Source organism: Tamandua tetradactyla, chromosome 4, assembly GCF_023851605.1.
Source record: "Tamandua tetradactyla isolate mTamTet1 chromosome 4, mTamTet1.pri, whole genome shotgun sequence".
NCBI lineage: Eukaryota > Metazoa > Chordata > Mammalia > Pilosa > Myrmecophagidae > Tamandua > Tamandua tetradactyla.
This window is the reverse complement of record NC_135330.1, coordinates 125,885,867-125,904,037: the sequence shown is the minus strand read 5'-3', so window position 1 is coordinate 125,904,037 and position 18,171 is coordinate 125,885,867. Positions and strand designations below refer to the sequence as shown.

Genomic DNA, 18,171 nt, shown 5'->3' with positions numbered 1-18,171 from the left:
ATTCTACAAAGCATACCTTCCATTAGCTTTCTAAGAAAGGAGGCATAGAGCTTTATTTTTATATTTTTAAGCTTGCATGTCTGAAAAATGTCTATTTTCTATTCTTATTGGCAGTGTAGAAATTTATTCATTGGAAGTAATTTCTCTTCTGGAATCCAGTGTTGCTACTGAAAAGTTCAGTTTCATTCTGATTCCTTTCTTTTGTAATGTGATCTGTTTTAGTTTGTTTTTAACCTTTAGGATTTTCTGAAATATTATACCTTGGCATGAAGAAAATGGAATAAAGGAAAGGGTTCCTGCCAGATCACTCATGTATCTTTTTTTACCTGACCTTTAAATTTAGGTGGTTCTCAGTTGTATGTACTTCCGGAGTGCCACTATCATCTATGAGACAAGGAATATGTCTTACCCTAATATTTCCAGAGCCTTTATCACGGTGTGGCCCATAGCACTGAATGAGTAACTTTTGTGATATAAAAATGGCTTCCAAAAATATTAGGCACTTTTTTATCAGAATTGAATGTCAGAATTTTCAGCTAACTTCTATCAGTTATCTGGAGTTCCCTGCTAGCATCTTTCTCCAACCTTTGTCCCCTGCTGAAATCAGTATTTTAAATATTTTTCCTTCTGTACTTTCTATTCCTTTAGTCATTGACACCAGAGGCCTCAAACATGTCTAACTCCATACTTAGTACCTCCAACCTCTGCCTGTCCCCACATAAAGTGTTGGTTCTACTTTGGAAATATCTCTTTCTTCACTCTCTCATCTCCATTTTCGTTAACACTATGTGATGTTTAAAAATATCATTTATGAATTAAACAAGGTGGTATGTTAATAAACATAAAAAAGCTTTAACTATTGCAGTTGTCTATTTAGAAGAATTTTCACAACAGGAGAGGAGCTCTTAATATTTTGAATATACATTGACTTGTTAAAGAAATTGAATTCTAGATTGGTAAAAAGTGTCTAAATTTTATTTCTCTGGTTTTTATTAGAATAATGTAAATATGAATTATATAAACTTTATGATACCTCATCTTTGGTCTTCATTCATATCTTTGACTTTTATACCTGCTATTCCTTCTGCCAGGAATGCTGATTCTAATGCCTGCTTATTGTTTAGATTATCATTCACTACAAGCCTTTTATCTCCATAACTCCATGTACATCCCTCCTGCACTTAACACACTTTTCTGCCTCTTGAAGACAGAAAACACGCCTTGTTAACCCCCTGGGGTCTAGGCATCCTCAGGACCTAGAAATGCCCTGGTACATGGTAGGCCCTCAGTAAACATGTACCATGTGTATGTTCTAAATGCATTTGTTTTATTTTTTGTTTGTTTGTTTGTTTTATTATGTAAATGACTTGAATTTTTTTTTAATATCAGCAAATATTGGAAATAGGAAAACAAATTTCACAAATAAACCTCCCAGTTTCCACTAACAAATGTTATCATTCAACGGCTAAGCAATTATAATGCTTGAACATTCACCACAACGCATGTGCTGATATCCTGGATGCACAGTACTCCACACCAAGTGTCCAAGACACCAGCATTGCTCATAAGGTAGCTGTGTGTCTGACATTCAGAACAGATGCAGCCTCGTCTTCCTTGTTAGGCATCTTAAGAGAATTATCCAAGGACTTTACAGGTTTCTGGTTATTGGGGCCATTGGTCTTTTTTTTTTGACATGTTCTGCCTCCCATTCTTGTAAAACTTCATCTATGTTGAAGCAATATCAGTAATTTACCAAAGATTTTTTTCACTTATACCATTGATTTGTTCCTAGACACAGTTGAGATTTCTTGAAAATCTCACCATATTTCATGATGGTTTGTATGTCAAGAAGCTGCTCTTCTGTGTTCCATTGTGCATTAAATTTCAGAATCAACTCTAGAAGTCAGTACAGTTCTATTCTACCATCAAGTTTTTCTTTGTAAGGCGTTTGTTTATTATTCTGAATCTGTCTGTTGAGTGAAACCAGCTCCATATCTAGTTGTCTCAGCACCATGGAGGTAGCAGTGGCATTGGCAAAAACGTCCTCCACATCTTCTTGAGAAACAAACATTCCTTTTGGAGGTTTCCTTTTTGCTCTGTTTTTTACCCTCTGTGCTATGCTTTGCTTTTTTGATCTGAGGAACATCTCTGTTGGGGGACCTCCTTTTTGCTTTTCTTGTTTTGATCAACATCAGTATCAGTGGGGTTATTTCCATTTGTTTCTTCCAGTTCATCTTCACTTCCCTCATGCTCCCATTTTTGTTTCCAAGCATGATGATCCATCACACTGGTTTTGGTCCTTGTCTTTTCCCAAGAATAATAAAATTTCACCAGACTTGCAATAGATTTGTCAGGAAGCATTTGTTGGATTCTATGAAAAATCCAAGTTGTTGGATTCTAAAAGCTTTGCTCAAACTAGATTTTATCTTCCACATTCCACTCATCTGGGAATGGGGTAAAGTTAGGCAAATCAGCCAAAGACTTTTCAATATTAGGTTATATCAAAAAAGCATCCCAAGAGTCTGTTCATGTGGGATCCATGCTTCTCTTTAGCAATGGCAATGTACTTATCCAGTTTTGCTTCTGATAGATTCTGATTAGTGACCAAACCAACACATTTGTTTTGTATTTACATATTTCTTTAACTTTATATTTTGAAATACCTTCAGACTTAGAAAAATAATACAAACTTCATAAAGAGAACTCCAATGTACCCATATCTCCCCATACCCGTTTCTATCAATTTTAATCTTTGGCCAAAAGCTCTGTCACTCTATCTATCCATCATTCTATCAAGTCATCTGTCTATCTGTTTATTGGTCTTTCTGTCTTATCTACTAATCAACACATTTTCTGAGTATCTGAATGTAGTTTTCCTTGAGAACTTAATACCACCATGTACATTTCCTAAGAACAAGGATATTTACTTATGTAAGTATAGTTATCAAGTTCAAGAAATTTAATATTGATATAAAGCTTACAGTCTATATTCTAACTTTTTCATGTCCCCCCCCAATTTTTTTTTTCTTTTTTGCCTTTTCTCCAATATTATTAGATCCTATCTAGGACCACATATTGCATTTAATTCTCATTAGCACTTTAGCTGCTCATTTTTCTTTAATCATCAGAACATATTTATAATATAAATTCTCCTATCTTGGGCGGGCCACGGTGGCTCAGCAGGTAAGAATGCTTCCCTGCCATGCCCAGGGACCCGGGTTCGATTCCTGGTGCCTGCCTATGTTAAAAAAAAAAAAAAAATTCTCCTATCTCAACGATTCCTAGGCATACCATTCACTGGGATTACTTATCTTCACACTGTTGTGGTACCTTCACCACCTTCCATTACTAAACCTCTCCTATCTCCCCATATAGACCTCTCTGTTCTATATGTGTTAATTCCCCATTCCTCTACCTCCCACTCCTGGCTACCTGTGCTCTCTTTTCTGTCTCTGAAATTGTATATTCTCCATTATTTTATTTATAATTACCATGGGTTTAAATTTAGCATCCTAAATCTATAACACTCTTCATTTGCTTAGATACCAGCTTAACTCCAATGGTAAACACAAACTATGTTCCTTTACCTCTCTATTCTTCCACCTTTATGTAGCTTTTATCACAAATCGCATGCTTCTGCATTGAGTCCAAAACCACTGATTTATCATTACATTTTTTGCATTTGCCTTTTAGATCCTATAGGAAGTAGAAAGTGGAGTCACAAACCAAAAATACAATAGTACTAGCGTTGATATTTTCCATGTTGTTATTATCCTCACGAAAGATCTTTATTTCTTCATGTGGCTTTGATCTATTGTCTATTGTCCTTTCCTTTCAACCTGCAAGTTAAATGTCTCTTCTTGTAGGGCCATTCTAGTGATGTCACATTCCCTCAGTTTTGTTGTTGTTGTTGTTGTATGCTGTATGATGGGGGTCATGTTTTTCCATGCGACTATCCCATTATTGCCAGCATCATTTGTTGAATTTTTTTGTGTGTGGGGGGAGGTGAAGAAGGGGGGTGTATGTGTGTGCATGGGCCAGAAATCGAACCTGGGTCTCCCTTATGGACCTCAGTTTTTATATATCTGGGTATGTCTTAATCTCTCCCTCACTTTTGAAAGACAGTTTTGCCAGAATTCTTGGTTGACATTTTTTATATTTCAACACTTTAAATATGTCATCCCATTGCCTCTTTGCCTCCATGGTTTACAATGAGAAATCGGCATTTAATCCTGTTGAGATTCCCTTGTATGTGACACACTGTTTCTCTCATGAGGCTTTCAGAATTCTCTTTTTATCTTTGGCATTTGACAGTTTGATTATAATATGCTGCAATATTGGTCTCTTTGACCTATTTGCAGTTCATTGAGCATCTTGCATGTATACATTCATATATTTTGTTTAATTTTGCAAGTTTTCAGCCATTATTCCTTTTAATAGTCTCTCTGCTCTTTCCTCTTCTTCTTCTAGAATTCCCACAAAGTGTATATTGGTATGTTTGATGGTGTCCCACACGTGCCTCGGGCTCTGTTCACTTTTCTTCTTCCTTCTTTCTGTTCCTCAGTCTAGGTGATTTCAATGGTCTTATCTTCAGGTTGCCTAATTCTTCTACCAGCTCCAGTCTGCTGGGAATTTTTAATTTCTTTAGCTTTGGTCATCTTTTAATAGTTGTCAGCTTTGTTTGGCTCATTTTCATAATTTCCACCTCTCTACTGTTGTTCTTTTTGTGTTCACCTATCATTTTCCTGATTTCCTTTAGTTCTCTGTTCATGCTGTCTTTAACTTTTGGAGCATACTTGGAACCATATTCTTGAAGTCTTTGTCTGAATTTCCTAAGTCTGATCCTCCTCATTGACTTTACTCTTCTTTGCTTGGGCCAACACTTCCTTCAATTACTTTATATGTTTTTTAACCTTTTTTTGAAAATATTATAATGTTTTAATGTATTATTGCTGGAATTTACAGTCTGAGCCATCTGTCTGTTAAGATTGTATTTAGCTAGTGTTTTGGTGTTTTGTTTTGTTTTGTTTTGCCATGAGCAGGCGCTGGGAATCAAACCCGTATCTCTAGCATGGCAGGTGAGAATTCTGCCACTAAACCACCGTTGCACCACCCTTAGCTTGTGTTTTGACAGAACTTTTCTTTTTGCTGGCACCCAGGGGCTGACAATAACAACAACAACAAAAAAAGAAATAAAAACAGAAAAAAAGGAAAATACCGTGCCCAGTCTTTGCAGATTGACTCATTAGAACGCTCTCCTTCAAAATTTAACCATACAGAGTTTAGAGACTAGCTCCAGGCCAAAATGTAGGGGCCTCTCTGATTCTTTCTGGGCCTGCCTTTTCTTGGGCAATTCTAGGTGACCCTATGAATTCCCTGCTTTCTTTACCATCCTGGGCACTGCACTGTATATCTCACAACCTGCAATCCCTTGCTCCTGGCGGCCACTTGCCTACTCTCCCACAGCATTCTGTACAAGAGTTCCATGAGTCGTCTAATTCACAGAAGATAAGCTCTGGAATGATGAGTCCCTCAGACCACCACCAGACATGTTGGGCCAGACAAGTGCTGCCAGTTCATGCACGAGGGTCATCTTGCACCCTCTAGAAGTGAGACTAGAGATCCACAGTGGGAGTAAGGGCTGACTCCACACTGAGCCAGTATGGGTTAAGGGAGAGGCCAGCCAGGGCTCCATTAGATTCTATTGGCTTTAGTTAGCTTTTTCCTTGATTAGGTAACAGAATGAGCTGTTACTGCAGTCTTTTAGCTATTTTCTACAGTTTTGGAAAAGAAGTTTCTTTTAGTTCTTAGTGGTTGTTCAAAGTTCTCTGGGTAGACAGAACTCTGAAGCATCACACTCTGTCATCCTGGTCAGGGTGGGCTCTAAATGATTTTTTTTGTTGTTATAAAGGGAATTTGTTTAGTTATAAATTTACAGTTTTTCAGAAGAAAGTTAGCTGGTTTTCCTCTGGCTTTCTATGTCAAATGGGAAGGCACACAGCAACATCTGCTGGCCTTCCCTCCTGGCTTCTGGATTCAAAAGCTTTCCCTGGGACAATTCTAAATACATTTTTAACATTTGGAGTTACAACATTATTGTATGTCCCCATATTATGCAGTTTTATTTCAGCATTCTACCTATATATCAGATCAGAGTTTACCTTAGACATGATGTTATATATAATTATGCCTATAACTAAGGACAGAATCAAATATACTATAAAAGACTTATTTAATTCATAATGTATCTGAAACAGTACTTAAAACATTCCATAATAAGTAGATATTTTGAAAATTTCTCATCATTTACTATGGAGTTCACTTATGAATTTGTTTCCATGTATTTTTATATCACTTAGCAATTTTCCAAGTGTTGTCATTTATATTATTTCATGAGATTCTCTAACTAACCTTAGACAGGTATTGTCTCTATCATGTCAGGAATAATTATGAAACTAGTCTGATGCTACAGGGTAGTTAGTTGAGAGCTCATCTGAGAACACTAGCTTTCCTACTGCGAGTATTTGTATTCTTTCTGCCATGCTATGTGAGAACGCAAGAAAAAGAAAGGCTTTGGCTCAGGGTTCAAGAGCAGTATTCTGGTTTCAAGTAGAGAGTGATGGAGAGGAGATTGACTGGAAAAATCACAGGTAGTTGCCTTTGACTGAAGAAGTTATTGTAGTAGTTTGGAAATGATAGAAAAGATTAGAAAAGCAATTGGAATCATGGTCAAGGGCCTTGACAGACAAGTGCAAGAGTTTGACTTTATAATGTGAGAACTGAGAGACATTGAAAATTTGTGACTGGGGAGATTAAAGGTCATAATTCTGCTTTAGGACATTTAAATAATATAGCATATGGGAAGGATCAGAATTATAAAGAAATTGGGAGGAAAGTCACTATCTAGGCAACTTGTGTAGTATTTCAGGTGAAAAGTAATTCAGTACTGAACTACCAACATAAACTTCAATAAGCAAAGAGAGCAATGCGTAAATTCAGGAAATATTGGGACATTTGAGTCAATATATTTGTCAACTGAATGGATTATGAGACAAAAGAAGAGAAGAAACAAAGACACACATTTTACATTGGCCTTTTATCCATCCAGCCTTTACTCTCCTCCGTAACTGGTTCTACCAACTGACCATATCAGTGCCTCATTTATTAATTTAGTCAACATATATTTGTTGAATACCTTCTTATGTAATAGTAGCATTTTGTTAGATGCTAGAAATATATGGAAGCCACACTCCCTCCTCAATAAGCTACTTACTGAAAAATGATTCCAGCACCAGTCAAGTAAACAATATAACATTGTAAAGGATTTATTGCTCTATGTACCATAGGCCGTGCAGACATGGAAGGGCATCCAGTTCAGCTCAGATATGTCCGAGGATTCTCAATTCTCTGTCTTGAAGGAGAAGTAGAGTTAGCTTTGTTAAGAAAGTAGGAAGATAATGTGTAGAGAGAATATCATGTCAAAGGCATAGAGTAGAGCACATAGAACTGTGGATAAGTTGTCCTTTTCCTAACTATGTCATTGTCTGAGAACAACTGGAACATTTTACCTAATGACAATATAATTTTTAAACTCAGAAAATTTAACAGAGGTATAATACTATCTAATATCCAATCCTGTCCAAATTTCCTCCAACTGTCCCAACAACATCGATTTGTATTTATCAGCGATGTCAGTTATAGCTTTTTTAAAACCCATAGCTAATCAAGAATTATGCATTTCGTTTAGTTGTCATGTCTCTTTTCTTTCTTTTAATCTATAATAGTTCTCTAGCCTTTCCTTTTCACTTTCTTTTTATCCTTCTCTCTCTTGGTCTTTCATGATATTAATAGTTTTTAAGATCCCAGACCATTTGTTTCATAAATGTCCCTCACATCAGTTTCTGGAATTTTTTTTTTTTTTTTTGCAATTAGATTCAGATTAAGTATTTCTATGCAAAATAGTACATAGGCTATTTTGTGTCCTTATAGTGTTTTACTTCTGGAGGCAATTGATGTCAGTGTGATCCATTATTGGTGATGCTAAATTTGATTTGGATTAGGTGTTATCTGCCAGATTGCTCCTCATCCTGTTTCAGCACTACCTTTTACCCAATTTTTTTTTAATGTTTCTACTTTTTAGTTTTTGAGACAGTTTTATTCACATACCATACAATCCATTCTAAGTGTACAATCAATGAATCAATGGCTCCTGATATAATCACATAGGTTTGCATTCATTACCGTAATCTATATAAGAACATTCCCATTTCTTCCCAAAAAAACCCCGTGCCTCTTCCTTATATCCCCTATTATTGACACTTAACTTTGGTATATTGCCTTTGTTCGATTAGTGAAAGAACATTACAGTGTTACTATTAAGTACACTTAGTTTGCATTAGTTGTATTTTTCCGATATATCATCCCATTTTTAACACCTTGTAATAGTGACATACATTGTTCTAGTTCATGTAAAAACTTTCTTAAATTGTACAATTATCATCTTCATTATCTAGTCTGGGTTTCACCAAGTTATACAGTCCCAGTTTTTATCCTCTAACTTTCCTTCTGGTGATATAGATGACCCTAGTGTTTCTCTTTCAACCATACTGACACTCAGCTTTGTTCATTATACTTACGATATTGTCCTACCATCATACAGTATTGTGCTATCTATTTCTGAGCCTTTCTAATCAACCTTATTAAACATTCTGTACTCTTTAAGCATAAATTGCCCCCTTCTATGTCCTGATAACATAGGACATATGTTGAGGACATAGTGCTCTCAAATCTAACTCTGCAGAGTTTGCTCATTATAGTTAGCATATATTAGTGAGACCGTACAGTATTTATCCTTTTGTTTCTGGGTTATTTTGCTCAACATAATGTCTCCAGGCTTCATTCACATTGTTACATGCATCATGATTTCATTCCGTCTTATAGCTCCGTAATATTCCATCATTTGTATATACAATTTGTTTATCCATTTGTTAATTGATAAACATTTGAGCAGTTTCCATCTATTGGCAATCATGAATAATGCTGCTATAAACATCAGTGTGCAAATGTCTATTTGTGTCCCTGCTTTCAGTTCTTCCAAGTATAAACCTGGTTGCAGGAATGCCGGGACATTTAGCATTTCTATAGTTAGCTTACCGAGAAACTGCCAAACTGCCTTCCAGAGTGGCTGTACCATTCTACATTTGCACCAATAGTGAATAAGTGTACCTATTTTTCCACATCCTCTCCAGCACTTATGATTTTGTTTTGTTTTGTTTTTTATAATGGCAATTCTAGTAGGTGTAAGATGGCATCTCCTTGTGGTTTTGATATTTGCATTTGCCTAATAGCTAGTGAAGTTGAGCATCTTTTTGTATGCTTCCTAGCCATTGGTAATTCCTTTTTGGAAAAGTGTTTATCCATTTCTTTTGCCCATTTATAAATTGGGTTGTTTGTCTTTCTGTTGTTGAGTTGTATGATCTCTTTACATATTCTGAATATTAAACCCTTAATAGAACTGTGATTTCCAAATATTTTCTCCCATTGAATAGGTTACCTTTTTGCTTTCTTAACAAAGTCCTTTGATACACAAAAGTATTCGATTTTGAGAAGATTGCATTTATCTATTTCTTCTTTCACTGCTTACGCTTTAAGTATAAGATCTACACAAAAGTTTTTGCAACCATGGGTGATTCTTGCCTGAAACGATTTTTACTATATGAGTTGTATGGTGATTTTTTTTTTATTTCCCTCATTTGATTGACATTTCTTGTTTCATATTCTTTAGTAAAGAAGAGGTTTCCCCTCTCCCCTTTTAAGTTTGTTTTATTATTATGAATATTACTAAGTACAGATGCATAATTCTTTTTTTCCAACATGTGATAACCATTCTAATCAAAATTTACTTGATGCTCAGGTCATCCTAATTTTTTCCAAGGCTTCTCTTTTGACACTCCTATCTTGTTTTTGAGCACTTTTCTTATTATCTGGTACAACGGTATATTCCTGGCTCATTTCACTCTCTCTGCCCTAGTACTAGAGTCAGCTATCTCTCCAAGAGTTCTGGTTCCTTTCTTTAAGTGAGTAATGGTATGTAGAAACCAAAATCTGAGGGCTAGATATGCTCATTTGCTCCTACAATATCATTGTTTTTGGTCTCATTTGGTACGGAAAGCTAGGAAATGCTTCTTCCTCTCTTTCTCCCATTCTGTATTAGTGTTTTCTTTATCCACAGTGATCTCCCCCCACCCTCGTTGCCAACATCAACATGCTTATTCATCTGCCCAGTCTTTTATAGATACATAATCATTTCAGAATCACTCCATCAATACTGTTACCAACAACAAAATTATTAAGGAAAGTTCAAACCATTTTTGTAGTTCTTTTTTTTTTTTAAAGTGCATGCCATTAAGGATGTGTTAGGTTGAATTAATTTTTATTTCCTCTTCTTTGGAGTTAATGTTAGCATATGATATACAGGTTCATTTGTTTCTGTTTGAACCTGTATATCATGTTGATTTCTTTTTTCTCGTGCTTTGTTTTTGTTTTTTTGTTTTTTTGGTTTTTTTTACGTGGGCAGACACCGGGAAATGGACCCAGGTCCCCTGGCATGGCAGGCGAGCATTCTGCCTGCTGAGCCACTGTGACCTGCCCTTGGTTTTTTTTTGTTTTTTTTTTTTAAGGCTCTAGATTTTTTTAATGTTTCCTTTTACTAATGAAATATATTGACTACCTAAAATACTTGGTATGACCTATAGTTCTTTTTAGGAAAAAGTACAGTTTGAGTAGAGTATAAATTTTTAAAGATAGCTAGGTGTTTTCTTTACTTATTAAAGTGACTAAAATATTTAATATATTTTTAATTTAAATAGCCATCAAACCACCTGAGAATTAAATTTGTACATAAATTAACAATCTCTAAATGCTCTATTTTCCACCCACCTTTTTCTTGATAACACTTAAAACTTTAATACTTTTCTAAAAATATGAAACAGAGCCAGATGGAAACAGGGATACATATTTATATTTATATATCTGTTTATAACAGTAAATGAATGTGTTATTTGTACTCTACTGCATTCATTTGTCAACTGTTCTCAATAAAGGGATTGCTTCTCAAAAACAAAAACAGAAAAAAGAATAAAAACCACATAGGAAAATAGTTTTCCTTTACTTTGGACATAGCTATATACCATAAGTACAGTTTCATAGAGAATGCCTGTAAATATGCGTACTTCTTTATAAGGGGCAAAAGTGTTTTCAGAGTTTCCTTGAATTAGTGTTGGGACAGTTGTTTCTTTTCAGATTTTTATGCTACATCCTTTGAATAATATTTAGCAAAGATGACTATAAATAGCTGTGAGTTTTGCAAAGATAATTTATTGTTGGTGGCAAGAATTCTCTATACAACCACATCCTTCATTAGTTATATACAGAATATCCATTTAAATTAATCATAATGGGATGCTATCCTTTAGATCTTTGAGTGCCTTTTTTGGTTTCAATATAAAAGATTAACTTTTCATATATCCTATGAAAGTTTGTAGTGATTGTTGTATGTCATGTTGAGTCAGGGGACAATTATCCTCTGATCTGAAAAATAAATTGTTGGGAAAATGTTCACAAAATTTAGCATGGAAATAAAATTCTGTACAATAAGTTCAGATAGCAGAATCTCAGTAACAACAACAACAGGCTCCCAACACCTCATCTATTTTAGAATAAGAGCTGATGTCTTGAAAATAACCCATTTCTATAAAGGAAATGTGATTTATGATAACGTGAGACACAGATATGACTTGAACCACATTCTATTTAAAGTTATTGTGCTGCTGGACTATAAAAGCAGTGCTCTGAAGTGAATCAGTGGAAGGCAGCCCTCTGTAGTGGACAGTAACATGGGCACTAATGAGACAGATTTCATTAAAATGCAGTTGATTTATGAGAGAGTTAAAGTCCTATCTTATTTTGAAATTGCTGGTTTAATTCTGGTATCTGATCTTTTCTCCCCCTACCATCACCATCACCAGTGCTGTGTACGCTTTGACATTGCTATGGTAACCCTGAGGTCTGATGGAATTCCCTGCATCTCTTTTCTCAGAGGGTGACGAGACAGGAGTGATGGATAGTCTGCTGGAGGCCTTGCAGTCTGGGGCTGCCTTCCGCGACCGAAGAAAAAGGACACCAAAGCCAAAAGGTGAACTCTATACTTGTTTCATGTTATTTTCTAGGGAGCTATCATAAAGATGAACTTTTTTTTTTAATTCTTTTAAAATCATGTGTCAAGAATGCAGTGCTCTGGTCCACAGCTGTTCAGAAGTTTAATATGTCTGCTTAATCTTTCCCCTGCTGTGACAATTCACAGAGAGATGTATTCCAGTTGACCAGTGTCGGTAACATATTAACAAAATCAATGCACTGGACCTAGAATATCCTGATTAGTGCGACAGGTCTCATTTGAAGAACCATTTGTACCTTATCCCAATGGTGTTTAAAGTAACATAATTAAATAGAAAGTAAAAGTCATAACATTGACTTTGCTCCAAGTATTTCAGGGTATTGGAGCATTCATTACTTTGCTTCCAGAAATACATAACCTTGAAAAAAAAAGTCTAATATTATTATACGTCTTGAGATAACAGACCTCTTTATTAAAGTTTCTTTTTCTTTTTTTGTTTTTTTCCTAACAGATATTCGGCAAAGTCTTAGTCCAGTCTCTCAGAGGCCTGTTCTGAAAGTTTGTAACCATGGTAATAAATTGTAGTCATAATTTGCACATTCTTCTCTCTACTTTTATCTTGTTAGTCTGTGATATTAGTAGGATGCTATAAAACTCTCAAGTTTCACTGTAACTAAAACAGTTATAATGTGTGGATTTACATAGTTGCTACAAGATCATTGCTATTTCCTATCCTTACATTGTCTTGAGGAGATGTCTTAAACACGTCTCAAGTAATTTTTTTTAATTATTATTTGAAATTACTTTCACACATTTTTGATCAGTGATGTCCACTGCACCATTTTAAAGTCATTGGCATTTTAAATAGTGTTTTGAGTAGTGGGTTTACTTTATATCAAGATATAATTTAAAATATTGGATCTGTTGCCTTTTTTACTCTACAGGTGTTTCTAGTACAGTTTGAGATAACTGTGGCCCGTATTTTGGTATAATCATAAATACAGATGAGCTTCATGTGATGTTACTGTGGACAGATGTACCAAAAAAACTTGAAAGAAAATGAATTTATAGTAATTTGGGCTATGGCATTTATCTGAGACTTACTTCAAAAATTCCTAACTCCTACGTGTACAACCTCATGGAGCCCTCCTCCTCTGTTCAGGATGCCATTCTGTATTGATTAGGCTTCATTTCTTTTGATTCCCTGCCCCCTTGATGCTATTTATTAGGGAGTTCTGCTTACTTTGCATAGTCAGAACCAATTCATCCACTCTGATTGCCATTTATTCAAAGTGAGAGTGTCCAAAAGTTTTCCAGTTTTATGAAAGGAAAAAAATACCTGAGAGATTTCATTCAAGAGTTGTTTAGGTGGCACTGATAGGTTAATTTCTAGACCTATGAACATGTGACTGATTAGAGAAACTTGCATCAAACTTCTAGAGTCACCTGAAAAAAATATGGGGTAAGTAAGCAAAAGACATGGATTTAATAATATCTTAATAACTGCATGGATCCTGACTGACCAAGGTAAAACACACACACACACACACGCACAACACACTATGGGTGCTTAATAAAGGTGAGAAAGATTAAAATCTGCAGCAGAATTTTATATAGGTCTTTTGACTTTTTTCACCAGGATGTTTTTTGTTTTTGTTTTGCTCTTCCCTACTCTAGGAATAGGGGAAGAAGACTAGTAATAAGTCAAAGGAATCCATTGCGGGTAATTAAGCAATTCCTAACTTTGGGTTTATGATTGAGAGTCAGTGTTGCATGCTAAACCTTGGCAAAAGGAGTAGAGAGCAGAGCTGCCATGAACTTAGAGTTGATTTTGCTTTGTAGATAAATAAATGGAAACCCAGAGAGACTACCTTCCCAGAATACAGAGTTAATTAGGGACACAGTTGTTAACCATAGTACAGTTCTATTCCTATTTCTTTTTAAAAATTATGCATAGGTACTTGGATTTTTTTTAATTTTTAGTAAAATATGTGAATAGCCATCTCAGCCCCACTGTTAGTCTTTAAAGAAGGAGCCACAACCAAATTCAATGATGGTGATATGATTATAATGGTATACATATATCCATAGCTTTTTAAAAATAAATATTTTAGGTATTGTATGGGACAAGTTATTTAAGATAATTTTGTTCACTCACCTTTGCACACTGACCTTCTGTGACAGTAATGTTAGTAAAGTGAACTACAGTGTATCAGCTACTGTTACTTCTCAATTGTGATATTTCCATCCATTATATAAAAGCAGATGAGCATTGCATTTCTAGCTTTAATAAAGCCAAAATGCACTGTCTTGTTCTGAGGCTATAGTGATAATGGATCTAGTAGATTATACAGCTCAAATTCTCTTTTCTAATATAAATTTAATGGATTAAAGCATTTGTAAAAAAATTTTTTGTCGATATTTCTGTTGTATTTTCCCTTCACCTTTCTAACAAAGTGGAAAGCTATCCAAATGACTGAATTCATCTCTAATAATTTTAAATATAAAGATAGATTTATTAGACCAGATATTGAGAAGTGCAGGGTTTTGTTAAGGCAAACTTATTAATTGTGAAAAAAAATCATAGTCATTTTGAATAAAATGATATATCAGTTCATTTTTGTAACCCTTCTATTTCTAAAAATAACTTTTTCTTCAAAAATACTATCCCTACAACTGAAGCATGTGATTGAAATGTAATAGTGAACCTATTTTACTTTCTAAATTTGCCTTCATACACTTAAAGAAGTCTGACATTTGTATTTTCTATGAGTATATAGTAGTTGATATTAATTTCAAACTTTTGAGTTTGAAAATTTTCTAAAATTATTTTTTCAATTATTTTACTTCCTTAGCAAAGTGATGATAATGGTAATAATAATTTCTTTATATTTACTGAATTTTCTAAATGCCAAGTCCTGTGCTGAGTGGTTGATATGTGTCATCTATTCAGCCCTATAAGTAATACTATCAGAAATTTTTTATCTCCATTTCCTAGTTGAAAAAACAACAACAAGGATTAAACAGATTAAATAGCTTGCTTAAGGAACTGAAGTCCAACTAAATTTTGAATCCAGGTCTGTCTGACATCAGAGTCCAGTTCTTAAATGCTCTACCATGTGACTTTCTAAATGCAGCTGCTTGTATCAGTATTTACTTCCTTTGCTATCCATAAACTGATGAGACAGGTGTGTACATTTTTCCTTTCTGCCATAGATTGAACTATTGAGATATAACTTCTCAGTGAAGTTTTGTAGCCTCTGGTGTTCCTCATCTCTTCTTCCCAGATTTAACCACTCAATACCACTCTTTTCCTAATCTAAGCTTTGAATTATATCTGGAATTAATTATGACCACTTTTGAGTCAGAATGAATGGTTACTTTTTTGAGGTTTTCATTTTTCTTTTTTAATAAATTATTTATTAAAGTATCTTTATTAGTTCTAAAAATGGATACTTTATTTCATAGAAAATATAAATTTAAAAACTATACACCAGGGTGCACAGATGGTTCAGTGATAGAATACTCACCTTGCATACAGGAGACCCGGGTTCGATTCCTGGACCATGCACCCCCCCCCCAAAAAAGGAGAAAAACTATATACCCAAAAAAAGACCCAACTTAAATTCATCTGCAACTTTAACCATTCATTGTCTATATTTTAAAGCCGTAGATATAATTGCAAGCTTCTTAGATTTTTTTTTCCATATCTCTTATTTTCAATTCAAAAAATTCTGGTTAAGTATCTTCTGAGATCTTGGGACTAAAATGCCCCAGTATATATTTTGACAAAAGATGATCTTAAGCATTTTAACTCCTATGGACTTTAGAAGCTAGAAACATAGAAATCATAAACATTGAGTAATCCAGCCCTCTATCAAAAATGCTTTAGTTAAAACCTTTACCTTGGTCATCATTTGTCTTGCTTGTTAAAGTTAGATAAAAATTATGTGTTTGCTATTTCTTCTTGCTAAGCCTTCATTTATTCACTCAGCAATATTTATTGAGCACTTGCTAAACACATAAGATATGGAGATGTGGGTGGGCCACAGTGGCTCAGCAGGCAAGAATGCTTACCTGCCATAGAGGACCTGGGTTCAATTCTCGGTGCCTGCCTATGTATATATATATAAAAAAAAAGATATGGAGATGAGGCACCATTTCTACTTTCCAAGAATTCATCATCCATTTGAGAGACAGACCAGTAATAATTACCACACGTGGTAAATGCCATGATAAAGGTAATGAACGAAGCTTTTGGAAAGAAATATCCAATTCATACTTGGAGTTGAGAGCAGAGTCCTTTTAGAAGATGCTGAAGTCCAAGCTGAATTTTAGTGGAGTAGAAATGAGCCCAGCAACCTGAGGGAAGAGTAATACAAGCAGTAGTAGGAGCATGTACTCACTTTCTCCCTCGGCCATTTCTGAACCCCAGTCTGAACCCCATACAACTAAAGCTCTAATAACACCCTGATCTTCCCATTTTACAATGCTCATTACCCCTGAAATGTTCTTCTTCAATGTCTGCCACACTCTCCATGAGTTCTGTCAGAGCAGGGGCAAGGCAATAGAGGAGGATATGTTTTGTTTACTGCTGTGACCCTGATACGTAGTGTGATTGATACCTAGCACATAGATGTTTAGTAAGAATGTATGTGTTGAATGAACAGATGTGTTTATATTTAGGCTTGAATGGAATAATTACTGTATATTGAAGAGCAGAATCAGTTTGTGGATGTTAGTCAAAAAAGTGGGAATTAGTATGCTAGCTGCTAAACTTCCGCTGTGAACTTTAACAACCTCTTATCTTTTCCCTAAAATGTTATTTGCCATCATAAGGGTTACTTGCTCATCATAAATCTGTGCTCCCTGTGGTTTTTGCACTAGATGTGGATGGTGGGATTCACTCTTGATTGGATTGTTCACTCTTTAGAAGTGCAGGAATACTTCTTATTTATTAAATTTATCTCTTTTGCATAGTCAAGCAAAGTTTAATAATAGTAAAACAAAAAAAGAAAGCATCTGTTGAGTACAGGATATTATCTAGTTTCTTTATTCATCACAGTACATTCCAAACCTACAGATTTTCTATAATCTTTTTCATCCTCTTATAAGTCAAAATAATCCAAATATTTATTAATGCATTTTATATAAATGGCATACCATATTTGGGTGTTAGTGAGCCAGCTGGGCTAATTTTTTTTTTTTTTTATGAAACCAATAGAGAGGAAGTAATACAAGAGTCTGAAGCCAGGCCAAAGAATTTGGACTATTGAAAATGTTTTCATAGGAAAATGACAGATCTAAGCAGTTTGCATAAAACTGAAATAACAAATGTAAGAGAGCACATAGTCATCTCAGTGCCAACATCTCATCTTTATGTGGAAGGGATAGGGTAAGAGTCAAAATGTATATCAAGGCTTGAGGCCTAGAACTTTAGGTTAAGAGAAACTTCAAGTAATAAAAACACCTGCCTGAAAGTTGGCAGAAAGAGTACAGGCATTTATTATCCTACTCAATAAAAAAAAGAAGCCTGAAGTTATAGCGGTGTCTACACTGGATCAGCAGTTCAGCAGTCTCAGTGTCTCCATTCTCTTGGCTTTCCCCTCATATTAGTAATATAATAGTTCATGCTTATTGAGGACTCGTGACTAACTCTTCTGAGAGCTTTGCAATTATTAATTTATTCATTCCTATATGGTAAATACTATTCTGACAGCAGAAGCTTTGGTGTCTTGCTGTACGGAGGCTGTGGAGGTATCAAGTAACAGAACCAGGATTGAACTCATCATGCCAGACCAATCACTGGTGAAAAAAATGAAATTTTCATCATGAATTTCATCATTGGCTTAGCCCCAGGGGCTGTACACTTGACCCTTGGTCCTCAAATAAAAGCAGCCTTCCCCAAACCAAGGGTTTGCAAACCTTTTCTGCAAATGGCCAAATAGTAGATACTTTTCGTTTTGTAGTACATAGTGTCTGTTGTGACTACTCAG

At 35.1% G+C, this 18,171-nt stretch overlaps 1 protein-coding gene and 1 pseudogene across 6 annotated transcripts in view; one reads left to right on the top strand and one right to left on the bottom strand.

The window, feature by feature from the left end:
- The window catches only part of DIAPH3 (diaphanous related formin 3), a 609,701-nt gene that overhangs the window by 459,934 nt on the left and 131,596 nt on the right, over positions 1-18,171 (top strand). For all 6 annotated transcript variants that reach the window (XM_077158393.1, XM_077158392.1, XM_077158397.1 and 3 more), the window contains 2 exons: positions 12,098-12,193; positions 12,687-12,746. In XM_077158393.1, coding sequence (XP_077014508.1) covers positions 12,098-12,193; positions 12,687-12,746 — 156 coding nt within the window. The remainder of the gene's footprint in view (positions 1-12,097; positions 12,194-12,686; positions 12,747-18,171) is intronic.
- Positions 1,563-5,593, bottom strand: LOC143679530 (REST corepressor 1 pseudogene; annotated as a pseudogene).